General features: G+C 42.1%; 1 protein-coding gene across 3 annotated transcripts in view; it reads left to right on the top strand.

Moving 5' to 3' along the window:
• The window catches only part of pcxb (pyruvate carboxylase b), a 248,890-nt gene that overhangs the window by 227,590 nt on the left and 2,951 nt on the right, over positions 1 to 18,349 (top strand). For all 3 annotated transcript variants that reach the window (XM_029455184.1, XM_029455185.1, XM_029455186.1), the window contains exons 22-26: positions 762 to 941; positions 5,505 to 5,679; positions 6,526 to 6,599; positions 17,702 to 17,842; positions 18,055 to 18,156. In XM_029455184.1, the coding sequence (XP_029311044.1) occupies positions 762 to 941; positions 5,505 to 5,679; positions 6,526 to 6,599; positions 17,702 to 17,842; positions 18,055 to 18,156 (672 nt within the window). The remainder of the gene's footprint in view (positions 1 to 761; positions 942 to 5,504; positions 5,680 to 6,525; positions 6,600 to 17,701; positions 17,843 to 18,054; positions 18,157 to 18,349) is intronic.

The raw sequence follows: 18,349 nt of genomic DNA, 5'->3' as shown, positions 1-18,349 counted from the left end.
ACCCCTCTCTCTTTAATGGTTTTAAATACCAAATGCAAGTCAACAGCCGGACTTAAATCTGTGTCTCCGTTCATTACGATAGGAGAGTAATGTGTGCAGCTTTATATTTGTATATGTATATATGTGTCCTGTTCCCAGTCAGAAAAAAAGAGTCCATTTATCACCATTATGCTAATATGGGTCGCTATTACCATAATGATATTCCATTATAAAGAATGAATACATGTGATTTTAATGAATGTTTTCCTTTCTTACCTCTTCGTTTCAACAGAGAAGACCTGTGTAGTTCAGTTCATGGCTGCCAAATGAAATGATTTAAGAGACTGTACGGATGTAAACATCTTTTCAGTTCTAGTCACTTTGTGCTTAATCTGCATAGACAGCATCTTCATTAAAACAAAGACTTTTCTCTGTTGGTGAAATCATTGTGGATGTGCATTAATATCTGCACGCTGCTGACACAAAACCAGGAAGAAAAGTGCAGCTGCAAAGATTACACCATGTAAACTAATATCCTGAGTACATTCTCTGGGTGAGTTTTTCCGATGCTTGTCAGATTAAAAGGCCAGCGGTCACGTACCGGAGAGAAATAATAGTTCCTCTCCTCGTCCTAAACAAACTGAGATATCATCTGCACTTTAATATCTTGTCTGTGGCCAAATAAAGAAACTAAACTGAGCTGATATTCGCTCTTTTCCGATTCCGAAACAAAAGTAGAGATTCAACATGGACTGTAACACTGCTATCGCTCTCTCTGTCAGGTGACTCCGTCCTCTAAGATCGTGGGGGACTTGGCCCAGTTCATGGTGCAGAACAACCTGACCAGAGCCGAAGTGGAGGAGAGGGCGGACGAGCTGTCCTTCCCCCTGTCCGTGGTCGAGTTCCTGCAGGGATACATCGGGATTCCACATGGAGGATTCCCCGAGCCGTTCAGATCTAAGGTACGGTCAACATGCAGGACAGGTTCTTCAAATTCGGCTTTGGAGGTCATATGTATGCACTCCGCTACCAAGGCTCCTAATTTGAATTCTGCAGGCCCCAAAGATTGACAGTGTGCGAACACACACATTCTGTCTCAGCTGGTTAAATCTGAAATTTCACAAATTGTATAGAAAACTATGATATTGCTCTGTTCTCTCCTCAGTTTCTTCACTTCCGTTCACTTCCCCTGTCACTCACTTCACGACTGCAAACAGCAAGAGAGCGACTCTCCTGTGCATCATAAACCGCTTCACGTCTCCTCGGGAGAGTCGCATGAATAAAGGCAAAATTGTCATATTCTCCCAAAAACCTGCTGACATATTGGCTTACTTGCTATTTCCCCAAGCGCTCAGAGTATAGTTTGTTATTCCTTAAAGCAAGAACTCCTCATCCACAGGTGTTGAACATTTCATAATGTTTTATCAGTGAGCTTGCACTTAAAATGTGAAACATTATTTATGAGACTCTATCTGCACTTTACGTCACTGAGAACACTCTGTGTGTTCGTCAGCACTCACACGGCTGTTCCCCTTTTTCTTTTGGATTAATTGCATTGAATTGTAATGTTCTCAGTTGTTCTCACGACCACCAACATGCACCTCCCCGTGCTTTGTGAAAGTCACAGTTTTAAACACGTAGTTAATGTTGTGAATTGAAACTAAGCTAATTGGTTAGATTTAGGTAAAGATCATGGTTTGGGTAAAATAAATGTTATTATTTAAGTACTATAACTTTGTTACGTAACATAATTTACGTACGTGAGTTAAAGTTTTGGTTTCACACGAGACACAAACGATTTCTACATTTATTGACCCATACGCCCACTCGACTTTGACGCTCTTTATATTACGTCACCTGACTTCCTCCGGCCACTAGAGGTCAGCGTTGTCTTCTTGTATTCTTATCGTGATCAACCATGTGAATAGATTATAACGGCCTTCTGAACCTACTGATAGGTGAAGCATACGTATGAGGCTGATATGCACTCATAGCTCCCATTCAATCATGCCCTGTCAAGTTCAGCTTTCACTTTATTGTCGGTTTATGAACCTGTCGATGCATTTATTTGTGTCTTCGTGCGTCTCTCCCTCACATCTTTCCTCCCCTTTGTTTACCTCTCTGTGAAACAAGCTCCTATCATCAAGTTGTCTCTCCGTCTCTGTAAACTGGAGTAATGCTGGGAGATTATATGATCACATATTTGTCATTTAGCTTCCCAGACAGTCCTGCTCTTGCCAATCACATTGATTGTGCAGCTTCCCCGTGTGTCCGCGAGTGTTAGTGTCTCTCAATTGGTCTCATGTTTCTCAAAACGTGGCATCAACTTCTGTGTTCATTCAAATCTTCATGTTTCTTTTCTTTTAGTCAGCATTGGAATAATTAATGCTGAGAGCGGCTTTCATGCTTCTTCAGCAATCCACCCTCCAAAACACCCAGAGGCTTTTTCACACAGTTTACTGGAGAGCTCATTTTCTCCCTCTGATTCAATTAAATCCAGAGATCAGCATTGGTCCAAATGATGTTTAAGTTAAGTTTGAGATAAATCTGATGCATGTTACTGTCACCCACTGAATATCTCACTTTTAGAGTCTAACTCTAAATAATTGGTGTGAAGCTCATGTAAGTTAGATAAAGTAGAAGTTGTTTAAAGGGAAGACAATAAAGAAAATACTTTATTTATTCCATGTTTCCCCCTTTAATTATGGGGTTTCTTTTAGGAAGTTTTTCCTTGTGCGATGCGAGGGTCTAAGGACAGAGTGTGTCGTAACCTGTACAGTCTGTAAAGCACACTGAGACAAATGTATAATTTGTGATATTGGGCCAATACAAATAAATTTGATTTGATTTGATATTCATTTATTTCCCTAAAACAAGCCTCATGAATCGTCTAATCTTACTCTAGTTATAATGTTTGTGTCTGTATGTGGCTAATATTGCAACTTGTAGTGTGATTATTTAGTTAGTTAGCAGCCTTTGCACGTTTTCAGCCCATTAACCGGCTGCATGTTTACCCGTGAGATATCTGCGTCACTGTGCTGTAGCTGAAGGTTATTCTTGCATGCTAGCAGCCATGTGTCTGTTATGGTGTTTTGATGGCATTAATTAGTTAGAGCATTATATCCCATGCGCTCGGATGCCTTCATTTCAGTCTCACAAACTGTCGTTAATGGAAGTTATTTGCATGTATGGGGAATCCTTTTTCAGTCACTAAGTGATAATTGAGCCATTTCCTCATCTTAGTTAAGGCACGCTCTGTTCATTTGCAGCTTGGGTAAACAGAGAGGGGAAGAAGAAAGACGAGAGGGTAAAGAAGAGGGGGATTGTGGGAGGATTATTGTCAAAAAATCCAGCACATCCCTCAGAGGCACTGCACTTGGAAAGAAATCAGTGACAATAACATAAAAGAGAGTAGGAGTGTGTTGTGGGGGGTTTAAGAGAAAAGAGGAGAAGGAGCAAATAACCTTGAAGGAAGAGTTTGTCTTTCCTTCATTTGTTACTGCAGATACACACTCACTCTCACTCTCTCTCTCTCTCTCTCTCTCTCTCTCTCTCTCTCTCTCTCTCTCTCTCTCTCTCTCTCTCTCTCTCTCTCTCTCTCTCTCTCTCTCTCTCTCTCTCTCTCTCTCTCTCACACACACACACACAGTCACTATTTGTCTGCCTCACTCTAAACAATCAAGCAGTTTAGGTGTAAGACATCCTCGGAGGACGCGATGTTAATAAGCAGCGACTGCTATCTTTAAAGTGTCTTTCTCTCACACACACATGAGTCAGCTATCTTTGAACTGTTGGCTCTGTGATTAAAAGCATTGCACCGGGCCCTTTGTCTGGAGATTTCCACAAGGCACACACACACACACACACATACACGGATACGCCTACTTGTTACACAAAGACTAGAATACGGTAGCACACACACACATTTGCAAACATAACATGGATATATGCACAGCATGTATGCACACGGGAGACATGCGGTCAACTGAATGCTTCATTTGGTGCACACATGCTCAAAGTGCAAATGAGTGGAAACACACATACAGATTACCAATGCAGTGCTTAGCGTGTTAGCATGATTATGTTGTGCTGAATGCACACACACACACACACATAGAGGTGGGGAGCTCAATAAAAGCTTTTAATGTTAGAATATGTCCAAGAAACATTTGCTGAAGCAGACTCAACATGGCTGCCGTCCCTCCCTCTGCGCCTGCGTAGACTGTGTCCTCAAAAAGCTAAAGAAAGCTGTGAAAGAAAAACAAAACATCTGCCGTAGGCCAAATGTCTGAGTCTTGACATAATCTCTTCACTAGACAGACAAGTGTGTGGGCAGATAAAACGTCCCATCATTAGTCTTATAGCAGCATCCACTTCCCACAATTGTCCCTTTTCTTTCCGTCTTTCTGCTCCACTGTTTCTGAGAGGGAACCAGGATGATGTCTAACATATGCGTCAACACTGCAGTCATCTGTGCTCGGCTTATGACTTTACTGGAGAGGAAAAGATGGAGGGAACTAAAGTGGTTCACTGCAGATCTTAACATAACAGCGGTGTCACTTCTATGCAAATGTTAAAAACATTAACCTGCATTAAGTTTCATATTCTCCCCCTCTGGTTTTCCATCCCTCATAACGGCTCCCCTTGTATCTTCATCTTCCTCCTCCTCTCACCCAGAGTCTCTGTCACTTTAGTGCTTTGACAGGGTGCAGCTTTTATCCAGTTGTGAAGTTCAATGTGAAGGTTTATACACATGCTTCTGAGTCCCGTGGGGAAACTACGAGTGAAGAAACATTCAGCGAGACTGTATGACTTTGAATAGAAACTTTTAGAAATCTATTTGTTTCTCCTTCTCTCGCACACCTTTTATTTTTTATTTAACAGGGTTAGTCCCGTTGAGATCTTTTTTTCAAGGGAGAGATGGCAAAGAATAGCAGCAACCCAGACAACGATAAACAGGGGTCCCACACCTTCTTGAACATCACTTTCAAGGACACAACCCGGTCTGGTTTGAGACACGGATTAAGGTCATGGCGGGAACCTTTATTGATTTGCTGCAAGCCTTGCATCGGACGTATAGATGTCCCGCAGATCTGTAACAAGCCAGTCTTTGTAAATGTCCTGGAATTCACATTTTCCAGACGTTGCTGAAGGTTCGCTTCGGTTCTCGCCGCTGTTTAACCTTTTCACACACACACACACACACACACACACACGTCACAGTTTCTCGAGGCAGGCGACACCTGAAATAAGAGCGCAACTGCGGGAGACATATTTTTTATATAATTCAAGCACTTTCAATAACTCATTGAAAGTCTATTTATGTCTTTCAAAAACGTTGACGGCCTTTATTTTCCCCCTTAAATTCACAAACTTTCAAGGACTTGTGGGAACCGTGAAGAAAATAAATAATAATTTGCTCACAGACGACCTGTATGTATGTATGTATATGTTTTGAAGTTTAAGATCAGTCTGTGCATTATTCCGTACAGAGAACCTAAACCTCTTGTAACCTCCTCTCCCAGGTGCTGAAGTCCCTTCCTCGCATGGAGGGTCGTCCCGGCGCCTCTCTGCCACCCTTGGACTTCAAGACTCTGGAGGAGGGGCTCCGATCTGCACACGGTGAGGATATCACCCCCGAGGATGTGATGTCGGCAGCCATGTACCCAAAGGTGTTCCAGGAGTACAAGGAGTTCACCGGTGAGTGGGCAGACTCCATACTTGATTATGTTTTCAGTTTGTTTTGCTGGATTTGTTTATGAAACTTGGTGGAGCAGTGCAGCATGGGCCAAGGAAGAAGCCATTAAAATCTGTTTCACTTATGGAAACAGCGCTGCTGTAGGTCTGCGCTCTCAACCTTCTAGATTTAGGGTTTTGTATTCAGATACAAATTCTGATCACACACACAAATATTATTCCTGAGTCTTGAAATTGGCACCGAACCTTAAATCAGGAACATCCAAGTTCAGGTGGAAACGATTTCACTCGTTGCATTATATTCAGGGTTCTTACTTAAACCATCAGATGCTACAGATTCAGGGGAGAGTGCACTTGAGCCCTAAAGCTGTAACAACACCTGTCTCCGACGGTGAATTTGAATAATGCACATAAGAAAACCAGAACAGCAAGAAGTGGAGCTTGAGGGAGAAATCAGCATAACCAGTAACAGCATTTCTTAGCAGGTTTGAAGTGCAAGCACTCAGCGGGAGGAAGGAGAAGGCTGTGATGTTGGAAACGTAATAGAAATCCTTCTGGAGGAGTCAAATTTTCAAACTTGACTTGGAAGTTGTTTAAAGCAAGCTACCGTTACATTGAGCTGCCTGGATTATACATGTTTAACTGTTGCTTTAAAGAAATAGGTTCAGCTGTTCCTTTACTACTTCATCTAAACTCAAACCCTTTCTGATGATAAATAAATACATTTTAAAGTAAGTTGTGTGATACCTACATGCACGTTCATATACAGTACTGTGTTTGAAAGTTTGTTTCCATCAAGGATTAAATTCATTATCACAAAATATATGTCCCGTCTGCTTCTCTCCCCAGCTAACTTTGGTCCAGTGGATTGTCTCAGCACCAGGCTGTTTCTGGATGGACCCAAGATCGCTGAGGAGTTTGAGGTACACAACTTATTACTAAACACCATTTAACATCATTAGACCGTCAGGTGTCAAAGTCCTGGCCGTCTACAGACAGGAAGGGTCTAATGAAGAGATGTTGCATTGTGGGGATTGTAGGACGCAGTGTTTTGGTGCTTGACCTTCAGTGTATTGTGGACTGAAAGTCAGGATATCTTTTGATATTTTATGGAAGTGCAATATTAAAAACAACACTTCAGACCATATAGTGCAGAATCTCTGCACTTTTACAGCACATTTGTAATTATGCAAGCTATAAATTAAGCAAAAATACCTCTATAATCACAACGAACGGTGTAAGAACAAGTGTGTATCAGTCAGAAATTCTCACTGGTACTATTTTTATACATTTAATACTGATAATAAATGATTTAATAATCAATTTAGCTGCTTGATTAATTGTGTTGCAATAACGGCCCCTAAAGAAAAGACACAATCAGCCGGAGGTGATTTCCCCGTCTCTGCAGAAGGTTGAGGTTTGATGCAGTTTGCTTTGGAGTCACACTTGATAACACAGTGGGGAGGACAGAGATATTAACACTTCATCAAGGGAACAACAAACTGCATCTCCCATCCCTCCGGCCCTCATGTTGGCCTTCCCACAGAGAAATAACAGATTAATTCTGTCGCGTGATGTTTGAGAGCGGGCCAGTGAAAGGCACCGAGGGCCCGTTCAGTATATCAGACCCAAACATAACGTTGTACATTTGTAAAGCTTGTACCGGCAGCTGAGCATGCAGCCTATGAAGGAACACAACAAAGCACATGAATTACTTTGCATGCAAACAAATTAGCGGTGCACAGGAATGTATAAATCTCTTGATGAGAGGATGTAATTATTTGCTGTCACTCATAACTGCATAAAGTTCCCGGGGGGGCTCTAAGCAGCAAAACATTTCCTGTCAACAGAAGCAGAATCAGTGTTTCATCAGTTGTTTTCAACATACATGAAAACAAAGTCAGCAGAAATATTTCAAGATGTTTCTGTCAGCACGGGAGGCAGCCGGTTTAAACAGATCTTGATGAGAATGACAGCAGGAACAACTTTCATAAGCACAACTCCAACTAAAGTGATTGTTCAAGTCCAGATTGAAGAGTGAATTCCAAAGAGATTACTGAAGCTACTGACGGTAAACCTTTGTGAATCTCACGTGCGATCAAAGAGACATTTTGCTCCTGAAGGAGTCTGTCACTCAACATGTGATCAGAAAAAGAGCTTTTTCTATAAAGCTCAATTCAAAACTTTAAGCTGCTTTTTCCCTAACTTTTACTTTCGGTTATGGAAAAGTATTTTCTCTACACGCAGACTTGGAGAATCATATGGATGTTTAATACGACTTTGTGTAGAAGGGGACGATGAATATAAATAGTGTTCTATTAGAATGTAGCTTTATTTGTTTGAGTAGTAAACTGAGGCACGACGACATACACGTCTGTTACTAGACAGGAAACACGGGCACAGCGAGATGTGCAGAGCAGCTGTGAGTGTTTTAACTCGGACACTGAACCTGAAGTATGAAGCAGTCAGACAGGAAGTGAGACGGGTCAGAGATGATGGCCGTGACATTTTAAGCAGCTCTGTCGGTCTGTTGTTGGTGGAGAATAATTGACTTACCCTTTGGAGGCCACGGTTTCTTTTGCCAATTGGAAAAAATGTAAAAGAATTCGTACAGAATTGAAATCCTTCTGTTCAGTTCCACTAACGATAGTCCCCTAAACTCGTGTCACTTCTCAAAAGGAAACCTGCGTGAATCTAAAATCTACATCACGGTGTTAAAGCCAACACAAGGCGTCTGTCCTTTGTAAAGAGTGCACTGGTGTTTCTGTTACCTAGAGGATCATCTAGATAAATAACTTTCAGGATTTTTAGACAAAAATGCAAATACTTTAAGTGCAACAGCTTTTTAAAACACCTTATCAAACAGAAGAACTTTTCAAATCCAGTTCTGTATTGAAATAGATATATGGCAACGATAAAGAGAATCTAATGTACTTCCAGCCGCCTGTTATCTTGCACCGTTTTGGAAAGTAGCAGCGTGCACATCTCCAAATCTTGAATAGTTTATGTGGTGCACGGTGGCGAGGATCAAAGAGAGGAAACGGCGCTCACAGATTAATAGTCTTCTTATTGATTGTGGGCAAAACCACAACAAATTGCCTTTCCCTTTCTCCACTACACTACATCCTTCACCCTCCTTCCCCAGCTCTAATTATAAACCCTCATCATTTATGAATCAGATTTGTTTGTCACAATATTTAGCTTTGATTCTCTCATCATGAGTAACGCACAGATTTAACTGCCAGTGATTCAGAGCGTCCGAAGACGAACACGTTTCATTACGGCTTCATTTCACTGCAGCCACCTGCTGATGCTGCCGCTGCTGATGGACTCGTGTGTTACGACACGACGAGCTGCTGCTGTATTAATATTAAGGAATCAGGAGCTGCATTGATTGTGATCATCTAGTATTGCCCCCACTCACCTTCTTGTCAGGCACCAGGTGTATGTCATCAGAAGAAACAGGCAGACCAGCAACCACAACAAGTCCTTAAAATATTTCACAACTTCAGCAGTTTTTGAGTGTTCATTTGTTCTGAAGCCACAGTTCCGATATGTGCTGCTGCAACATACTAAATGGTTCTAGTGCAAACAATAACCATCACAACAGTTTTAAAACAGTTGTAAAGCCGGATAAATGCATTTATTATCCATCTTGCCGATGGCAGTATTGGCTTTGCTTGCAGTAAAATTGATTTTCTAACCGTGTCTTATTGAAAATGAAACCTTGTATTTAACCTGTCTTAGCTTTCAATGACTCGAGTTTGCTTCTTTTTCCTCTCGAAGTGGAAAATGTGTCATTCAAACATTTCCCGAATGCAAAACTGTTATTTTCCAGCCTCACTTGTTGCCTTCCCTCGCTGCTGTTTATCTAATCTCCACTCCGTCAGAACTGTTGTCATGTCAGTCACACGGCTTTCTGCTCATTCATCGCCACAGAAACAAAGTCGATGGGTTCTCCCAGCGGATCACGTCCGATGAGCGCTATCAAACGAGGCGGCATGAAAACACGTCAAAGAAGTTACCTGTCACTCGCAGCTTTCTGCTCGTTGTCTTCCTTCTTTTGATGTGCGAACACAAGCTCCTGTATTTATATAATACATTTAGCATTCAACAGCACTGTAATGGACTTCAATGAGGCAATTACAATCTCACAATTTTGGACAAATTCAAATAATACAAACACAAAATACTCGAGCATAATATAAGATGCAAACTGAAATGAAAGAGACTGGAAGTAAAACAGTGTTTCAGCACTAACACAAAGCTTCTATATATGGCTTTATTCATCGTCATTGTTTTGCATTCAAAGCTTCTATTGTGGTTTTCAAATGAAGCTTTGACTTCATGTTTTATGACATCATCACCTTTAAAACGCGGGGAAATCGATGTTTGTACGACACACAAGTGTTTCATTGACCGAAGCAAACTAAGCATTTCATTAGATAAAAGCATGTTGTTGTATATAATACAATATATATATATATATATATATATATATATATATATATTGTAAACTTACTGGTCACCAGTTGTGGAGGCTAAACATCTTCTAGTATTTGTTAAAAGCTGAGCAGCTGCTTCGTACTCGCTGAAGAGACATCTCTTCGGCTCGACTCTGAGTGCAATGAAGTCCAATAATCTGAACGAGACGATATGAAAGCATCAATGACCTTCTCAGGATCGGGCTGAGAGAGAAAAGACTGATTTCAAAGACACTCAAGTGATAAATGAAATGACTTTTTAAATGAAAAGTTAAATCTCACACTCAGGTTTTAGCTTCGAAATGTGTTGACACTCGGTCAAGATTTGTTTTTGTAAAATCAGGATTGACTTCATTTCACATTTGCTGCCATTTAGCTGCAGAACATGTTGGGACATCCATCTTTATTTCTGATGGACGAGATGATTAATGGTTCATAAATGTGCGTGCGATCTGCAGAGCGATGCTGCTGGAAGGAGTGTTTATGTTTGATATGTCGTGTGTGTACACAGAGGGCCGATGATGCACCAACAATTGATCTCGCCGTTTCTAATCCGACTCGTTTCTGATGAAGTGACGCTCATGAAAGTGTTCGGGTCATGTGTTTCCTCCATTATATGAGAGACACATTTATTTCATTGTCGTTTGTGTAATTCAAGAGATCTGCATGTTAGAAACTGAATTTACTTCCAATCAAAGAAGCAATTTCTATGACTTTATTGTGGTAATTATTTCTGGTTCTTTGTGTAGATAAAAGGACTCGGGAGGGGGGGGGGGTGAGCTACTGATGTTACAGTCACACATAGCTGGACTCTAGTTAAATATTAATGATCTGACAATCGTAGATAGATGTCACCGCGGAGGATGATCTGAGGTTCTGTGCACACGTGATGCACGTGAATGTTAAATATAAATAAAATACAGTCTGAGCCAGACCAACACGGATGTTAATTATTAAGAGAAGAAGCTACATTAGTTTTTTGCACTCATGCGTGGCCACTTCTTCAATGCCAATTGCTTTGTAGATTAACAATCTGCACTGTTGGAGGAGAAGAGTCCTGAGGAAAGTGAACAGCTCTGTATTCAGTGAGTTTTAAATACAGGGTAGTATCATATATCATATCAATTAAATGTACTGTAAAAGTATGACACGTACTGTAACTGTAGAAGCAGAACATATAATGTAACATGATTAATGCAACACACACTGTAGTTGAAGAAAAAGGTAAATTGTCATTTAAGTGTTGTAGATTGTAAAATGAATGGACTTGAGAACACGAGGCAGGAGAGAAGCCTTCGTGATTGTGAAAACTGTGTTGGCGTTTGTAATAAATCCAGGGTGACACCTGCTCCAGACAGCCACTGTCCATGACAGATGACTCGTGCTGTACTTTCACAAACCACACTATTACCTGTGTATCTGGAACAAATGCTGTTTACGAGCTCTTGGCAGCTATTGTGTGAAGCACAGAGCAGAAATCTTTATCAAAACAGATTCAAGCACCAAATCTTTCTGAACGCTGAGCTAGACCTAAAGCCCTGAGTTGTTGATGTTGTGGGAAGCAGATATAAAGGCTCTCACAGTAATCATTTGGTATTGTTAAGCACGTCATTTCGAGCATGTTGCAAATCCAGTTGGAGAGCCTTATCATCCAAAGAGTGAACAGCGAGCCTGAAAGATGTGTCTCTGTGAATGTGGCAGACACGACGCTAACGTTTCCCCCCGATTTTGTATGTGGTATAATTTCTTACGGGAACACTTCACATCCAAAATGACCATTTGTATCGATCACTCTCCGAGTTACCGCGAAAGAACACTTTGTTTTCTCTCAGGCCTCCACGGTGAACAAAGAATCAAAAACGGAGAAAAGTCTCGATGGATTGAAGTGAATGTTCGGCCTAAACTTTATTGAGCATTCGTTTACAAACTCGTCATGTAACTCGTGAAGTAAAATCTACAGCAAGTTCTCTTCATGAATTCAAGGTAGCACAGAACAAACGTTCATTTTGTGAGTGAAGTATTCTGAGTTATACATCATCAGCTGCATCTCTCAGTTAAATTCTGACTTACTTTAATCCTGTTGAGTTGGACAAAGCCCACATCAGCATGTAAATAGATTTTGAAAGATCAAATAAAAACACTTTGTATATGAAAGCATCTAAATGGCCTTCAGATACTATTTCACTCCAAACGGCTCTGCTGTCCCACACACACACACACACACACACACACACCACACACACACACACACACACGAGGGAAAAAAGACATCGACCTATCTGGCATGTGCTGATGACTCAGTGTGGTATTAATCATGTTTGATGGAAATCTTAACAGATTTCACAAAGCCAGTCATACACACCCTGTCAGTGCTAATGCGCACAGACACCAACACATGGAGCTCTGTTCACTGACAACACACTTCATTAATAAAGTCATATCTGAGATATGATGTGACACATACTGGGAAACTTGTTTCAGTCAGAAATGCTATAGCTCCAAATGGTTAGCAGTGAAATTTGACATGAAAGCTTGGTGAATAAATGTGAAGGCTACACAGATACATCACAGAGATATGAAACATACATAATGCACTAGAGAAACTATCACAAGTATGGTAATAAAACCAAAACGAGGCTTTGATCCAATCATGTGTTTTGTTTGACGGTGTGGAGACACATTGTTAGTTAAGAGAAGTGGAGGTGATGCACCAACAAGTCCACTCAAATGTCTTGACTAGATGTTTACACTTCACTGAGTGCTTTGCTGCAAGTATCGCATTGTATATGGTGGTAAGACGGCTTTAGGAAGAACTATACCAAAAAGAATAAGTTAAAAATCTTGGAATGATTAATGTATTACAGTGCATGTATTGCATAATTTCCAATAAGTACAAAACAGTGAAGAGACATTAACATTAACCGTAACAATATTTAACGACAATTAGTATTTAGTACATACCAAGCGGCAACCTCCAGGTCTGAATAGTGAAGCCAATGCGAAAGAGCCTTAAACCTGCATTCTCTCTAACATCCAGCAGGGGGCGACTCCTGTCTGATTATATAGAGGTCTATGAGAAAATGACTAAATTAGAAAAACTCCCATTTAGAGTAAAATGAATTGGTTAGTTGCAGAAAGCACTCGTAGGAAATGGAGAATTTATTTTATCTTTGCTATTTAGCTAAATGACAGCTTGACTGTTTTGCTCAGAAAGCCTAATGAGCCTTTGTATTTTACCTTGGATTATAAATGAAAGCAGAAAATTGAAACCAACCACAGGGGGGGGGGGCAACATCAGTGTGTAGCAGGTACTGTGTTTGTCTGATCTGTGAAAGTCTTAATGCATCTCAGGTGTTTCTAGATATCAACACACTGTTCTGAAGTCGTCTTTCAGCTCGGCATACATACGCACGCTTACATTTTAGAAAAAATCGTCTTCAAAAGAGTCATAAATCTTGTGCAACTCTTCAAAGAGATACATAATGTATTTTTCATGGGAACAGTTGTGAGGAGATGTAGTGTTGTAGTTGAACACGGTTGGAAAAGGAAAGGCAGTTTAGTTTTTGTGCAAAGTGCTGCCAAGAGCCCGACAAAACAGAGAGATGAAGATAGAGCGCCACAGAGTGAGCAAAGGCATTCAAAGAAAGGTTTTGTTACCAGATACGGAGTGAGGGAAATAGATGAAGAGTCAGAGCATCCAGAGAAAGAGAGAGGCAGAATGAATTGAGATCAATACATACCTGCAGCAGCGTGTATTTTCGTCTTCGCACTGAGACTTGGTTTGGAATATCAATGGTGACTCAACAGCCGGGATGTCAATGTGACAAACAAAAAAGATGAGAGGGAAAGGGTCAAGGAAAAGGGGTGAGAGACAGACAGATTAAAGAGATGTGCAGAAAACAGGCAGATGAGGGAAATTGACAACGACAACTCAAGAGACAACAAGAGACAGTGTGGCCCCAGAAATAGGTAGAAAAATAAACGATACAAAACGGAAAGCTGTCACACATGGGAGGACGGACAAAGAGAGCGATGGGAGGACGGACATAGAGAGAGATGGGAGGACGGACAAAGAGAGAGATGGGAGGACGGACAAAGAGAGAGATGGGAGGACGGACAAAGAGAGAGATGGGAGGACGGACAAAGAGAGCGATGGGAGGACGGACATAGAGAGAGATGGGAGGACGGACAAAGAGAGAGATGGGAGGACGGACAAAGAGAGAGATGGGAGGACGGACGAGATGGGAGGACGGACATAGAGATGAGATGGGAGGACGGGACAAAGAGAGAGATGGGAGGACGGACAAAGAGAGAGATGGGAGGACGGACAAAGAGAGAGATGGGAGGACGGGACAAAGAGAGCGATGGGAGGACGGACATAGAGAGAGATGGGAGGACGGACAAAGAGAGAGATGGGAGGACGGACAAAGAGAGAGATGGGAGGACGGACAAAGAGAGAGATGGGAGGACAGACAAAGAGAGAGAGATGGGAGGACGGACATAGAGAGAGATGGGAGGACAGACATAGAGAGAGATGGGAGGACGGACATAGAGAGAGATGGGAGGACGGACATAGGAGAGAGATGGGAGGACGGACAAAGAGAGATGGGAGGACAGACAAAGAGAGAGAGATGGGAGGACGGACATAGAGAGAGATGGGAGGACGGACAAAGAGAGAGAGATGGGAGGACGGACATAGAGAGAGATGGGAGGACGGACAAAGAGAGAGATGGGAGGACGGACATAGAGAGAGATGGGAGGACGGACATAGAGAGAGATGGGAGGGACGGACAAAGAGAGAGATGGGAGGGACGGACATAGAGAGAGATGGGAGGACGGACATAGAGAGAGATGGGAGGACGGACAAAGAGAGAGATGGGAGGACGGACATAGAGAGAGATGGGAGGACGGACATAGAGAGAGATGGGAGGACGGACATAGAGAGAGATGGGAGGACAGACAAAGAGAGAGAGATGGGAGGACGGACATAGAGAGAGATGGGAGGACGGACATAGAGAGAGATGGGGAGGACGGACAAAGAGAGAGAGATGGAGGATGGACAAAGAGAGAGATGGGAGGACAGACAAAGAGAGAGAGATGGGAGGACGGACATAGAGAGAGATGGGAGGACCAGACATAGAGAGAGATGGGAGGACGGACATAGAGAGAGATGGGAGGACGGACATAGAGAGAGATGGGAGGACGGACAAAGAGAGATGGGAGGACAGACAAAGAGAGAGAGATGGGAGGACGGACATAGAGAGAGATGGGAGGACGGACAAAGAGAGAGAGATGGGAGGACGGACATAGAGAGAGATGGGGAGGACGGACAAAGAGAGAGATGGGAGGACGGACATAGAGAGAGATGGGAGGACGGACATAGAGAGAGATGGGAGGACGGACAAAGAGAGAGATGGGAGGACGGACATAGAGAGAGATGGGAGGACGGACATAGAGAGAGATGGGAGGACGGACAAAGAGAGAGATGGGAGGACGGACATAGAGAGAGATGGGAGGACGGACATAGAGAGAGATGGGAGGACGGACATAGAGAGAGATGGGAGGACAGACAAAGAGAGAGAGATGGGAGGACGGACATAGAGAGAGATGGGAGGACGGACATAGAGAGAGATGGGAGGACGGACAAAGAGGAGAGATGGGAGGATGGACAAAGAGAGAGATGGGAGGACAGACAAAGAGAGAGAGATGGGAGGACGGACATAGAGAGAGATGGGAGGACGGACAAAGGGAAGTTGGACAAATGGAAAGATGAAAAAATGTGTTTCCAACCAGTGAGATGAGAAATTTGAGAAGAGGTGTGACATAAATGAAGAAGTACAGTGGCCGGTGTTGAGGGAAAGACTTGCAAGACAGAACGCAGCAGTGACCGAGTAACGTCTTCGTTTGACACTTTACAGGTGGCAGGTAAAGCCACAGAGTTCAGTTATAATAAAGGCTGGAGAAACGTGTTGTCTCTTTATCTCTGTCATTGCCAAACCACTTTATTTTACTACTCTGAGGTCGTAGCCTCGAGCCTACACATATAGTACAGCCGGAGAGTTTACCACAGATGTCTGTTCAACTCCTGTGTTTTTATCTCTTCCCTCAAAACCCTTTAAAGTCATAAACATATCAGAACTCAAATTAAACTGTATTTTATCGGTAATAGCGTTTAAACAACACGTTGATCACTTGATGTTCCCAAGTTGTTGTTCCCCAGGCTGGAACTAATTTTTCCGATTATTCTGCCAGCACAAGTGTCCCATCTCACAACATTAAATAAAAGAAGAATTATTTATATTTTCGCTCCGTGATTCTGATCCACTCCACAATGTAATGCAAGGGAGATGTCCTTGGCCGACGCGACACCTTTCCACCAAGCGCCATGACAATCGGGGAAGTAGTTTTTCCTTTAATCCTGCTGACAGACAAACCAAGCCGAAAATATTACCTCCTTGTAATTACCTTATAAATGTCAAACACCCATTTAGCTTAGCTTTGCAGACCCCCAAGTCGAGTCTTAAAAAGTCTTGTTAGGTGAAAGTATTTGGCTGCTTTCACCTCAAACCTTGAGGTCAATTTAGTTTTTTATTAAATGACTAAATGTTTCAAGGACCAATATATAATTAAATGTGGTTATTTTATTACAGAACATCTTGGCCTTTTTCAACGGAAGAGACACATTTGTAAATTATAGATTTAATGAATTCTGGATTCCATTTAGCTGCTTCAGTTTCCGGCTTAAAATCACCCAAATACTGTTCAATGTCATTAAACCCAAACGTAATGGTTATGGTGTTAAATTAGTCAAAGTGAATCTTTCACATCTCTGCCATCTATATTATTAGTAACACCTGTGCTTTTCCAAACTATGACAAGTCAGATTCTCTGCTATAAAAAATGTCCACCTTTTCCATTGAAAACATTACAGTCCCACAAGATAAATTAGATTTCAGACGGAGTTAAACACAAACGGGCAGCTGATAAGAGCAGATGGCCACAAATGCAATGTAGTGCATTAGTGTCAAATAGAGTGATAAGATGCTACATTATTTGATTTATGTCTTAGGCACTTTAATTACAGAGACGCTTAATGACTCATGAATCTGTCCATGTCTCTGCCCTCCACCATGTGCATGCTGGGAAACACTCCAACCCAGCGTGAGGGTAAAAAGAAATCAGAAGAGAAGGAAACATTGTGGTTGTCTCGCTCCACTAACCGGACTTTTTAATTTCACCAAGCTCTGCGCTCTTTTATTGCTTCAGCTGGAGTTGTGAGCCCGACACTCGTGTATTCATTTCAATATCCTGACATAATCACATTTCTGTCCCCACAGAGATGGCGTCGCAACCGTGCAAAATGCAGTCATGAGACTTTAAGATGTGTAGATGGGATCAAAATTAGGGTCAAGTTTGAAAATGCCCGTAGTCCATTAACTCTACGTCACACAATTCAGCATTTTCCTCATCCACATGCTTTGTATGTAAAATAAGATCAAATGTTCGAACCCCTCTGTCTCTCTGGCTTTGTTTCGGTTCAGGTGGAGCTGGAAAGAGGGAAGATCCTCCACATCAAGGCGCTCGCACTGGGGGACCTGAACAAGGCCGGCCAGAGAGAAGTCTTCTTCGAGCTGAACGGACAGCTGAGATCTGTGCTGGTTAAAGACACAGTCGCCATGAAGGTACAGGCTGATGGATGAAGTGTAGGTGGGATGGTTTGAGAGAAAGATGCATGTCTGCAGGTGAATGATGGATGGATGAAGGGGAAGTCATTTTTATTCATAGAAACAAATTGCTGAGAGTTGTAGATGGAGGCTCAGCAGGAAGGAATGTTTGGATGTGAGTGATGGATGATGGCTGGATGTGTGACATCTCTCTCTGTCCCTCCACCCAGGAAATGAAGTTCCACCCGAAGGCCCAGAAGTCTATCAAGGGTCAGGTGGGAGCGCCCATGCCTGGAAAAGTCATAGAGGTCAAAGTGGAAGTGGGATCCAAGGTTAGTTTTCTCAACATTTCATTTTAAAGTATTTAACCCTGCACATAGCTTCACCTTCATGTGACCTCTATTCTTTGATCACAATTCAAATCATTTTGCCAAGTTCTTGTGCACATACTGGAGACAACATCTAACATCTGGAACGTTTGGCTTCTTTAGATAAATTAGAATACAATGAATGTGCCAAACTACT

Source organism: Cottoperca gobio, chromosome 18 (genome assembly GCF_900634415.1).
Source record: "Cottoperca gobio chromosome 18, fCotGob3.1, whole genome shotgun sequence".
In the NCBI taxonomy this organism is placed as follows: Eukaryota; Metazoa; Chordata; class Actinopteri; order Perciformes; family Bovichtidae; genus Cottoperca; species Cottoperca gobio.
The sequence above is the reverse complement of the archived record's forward strand: the minus strand, read 5'-3'. Positions and strand labels throughout refer to the sequence as shown.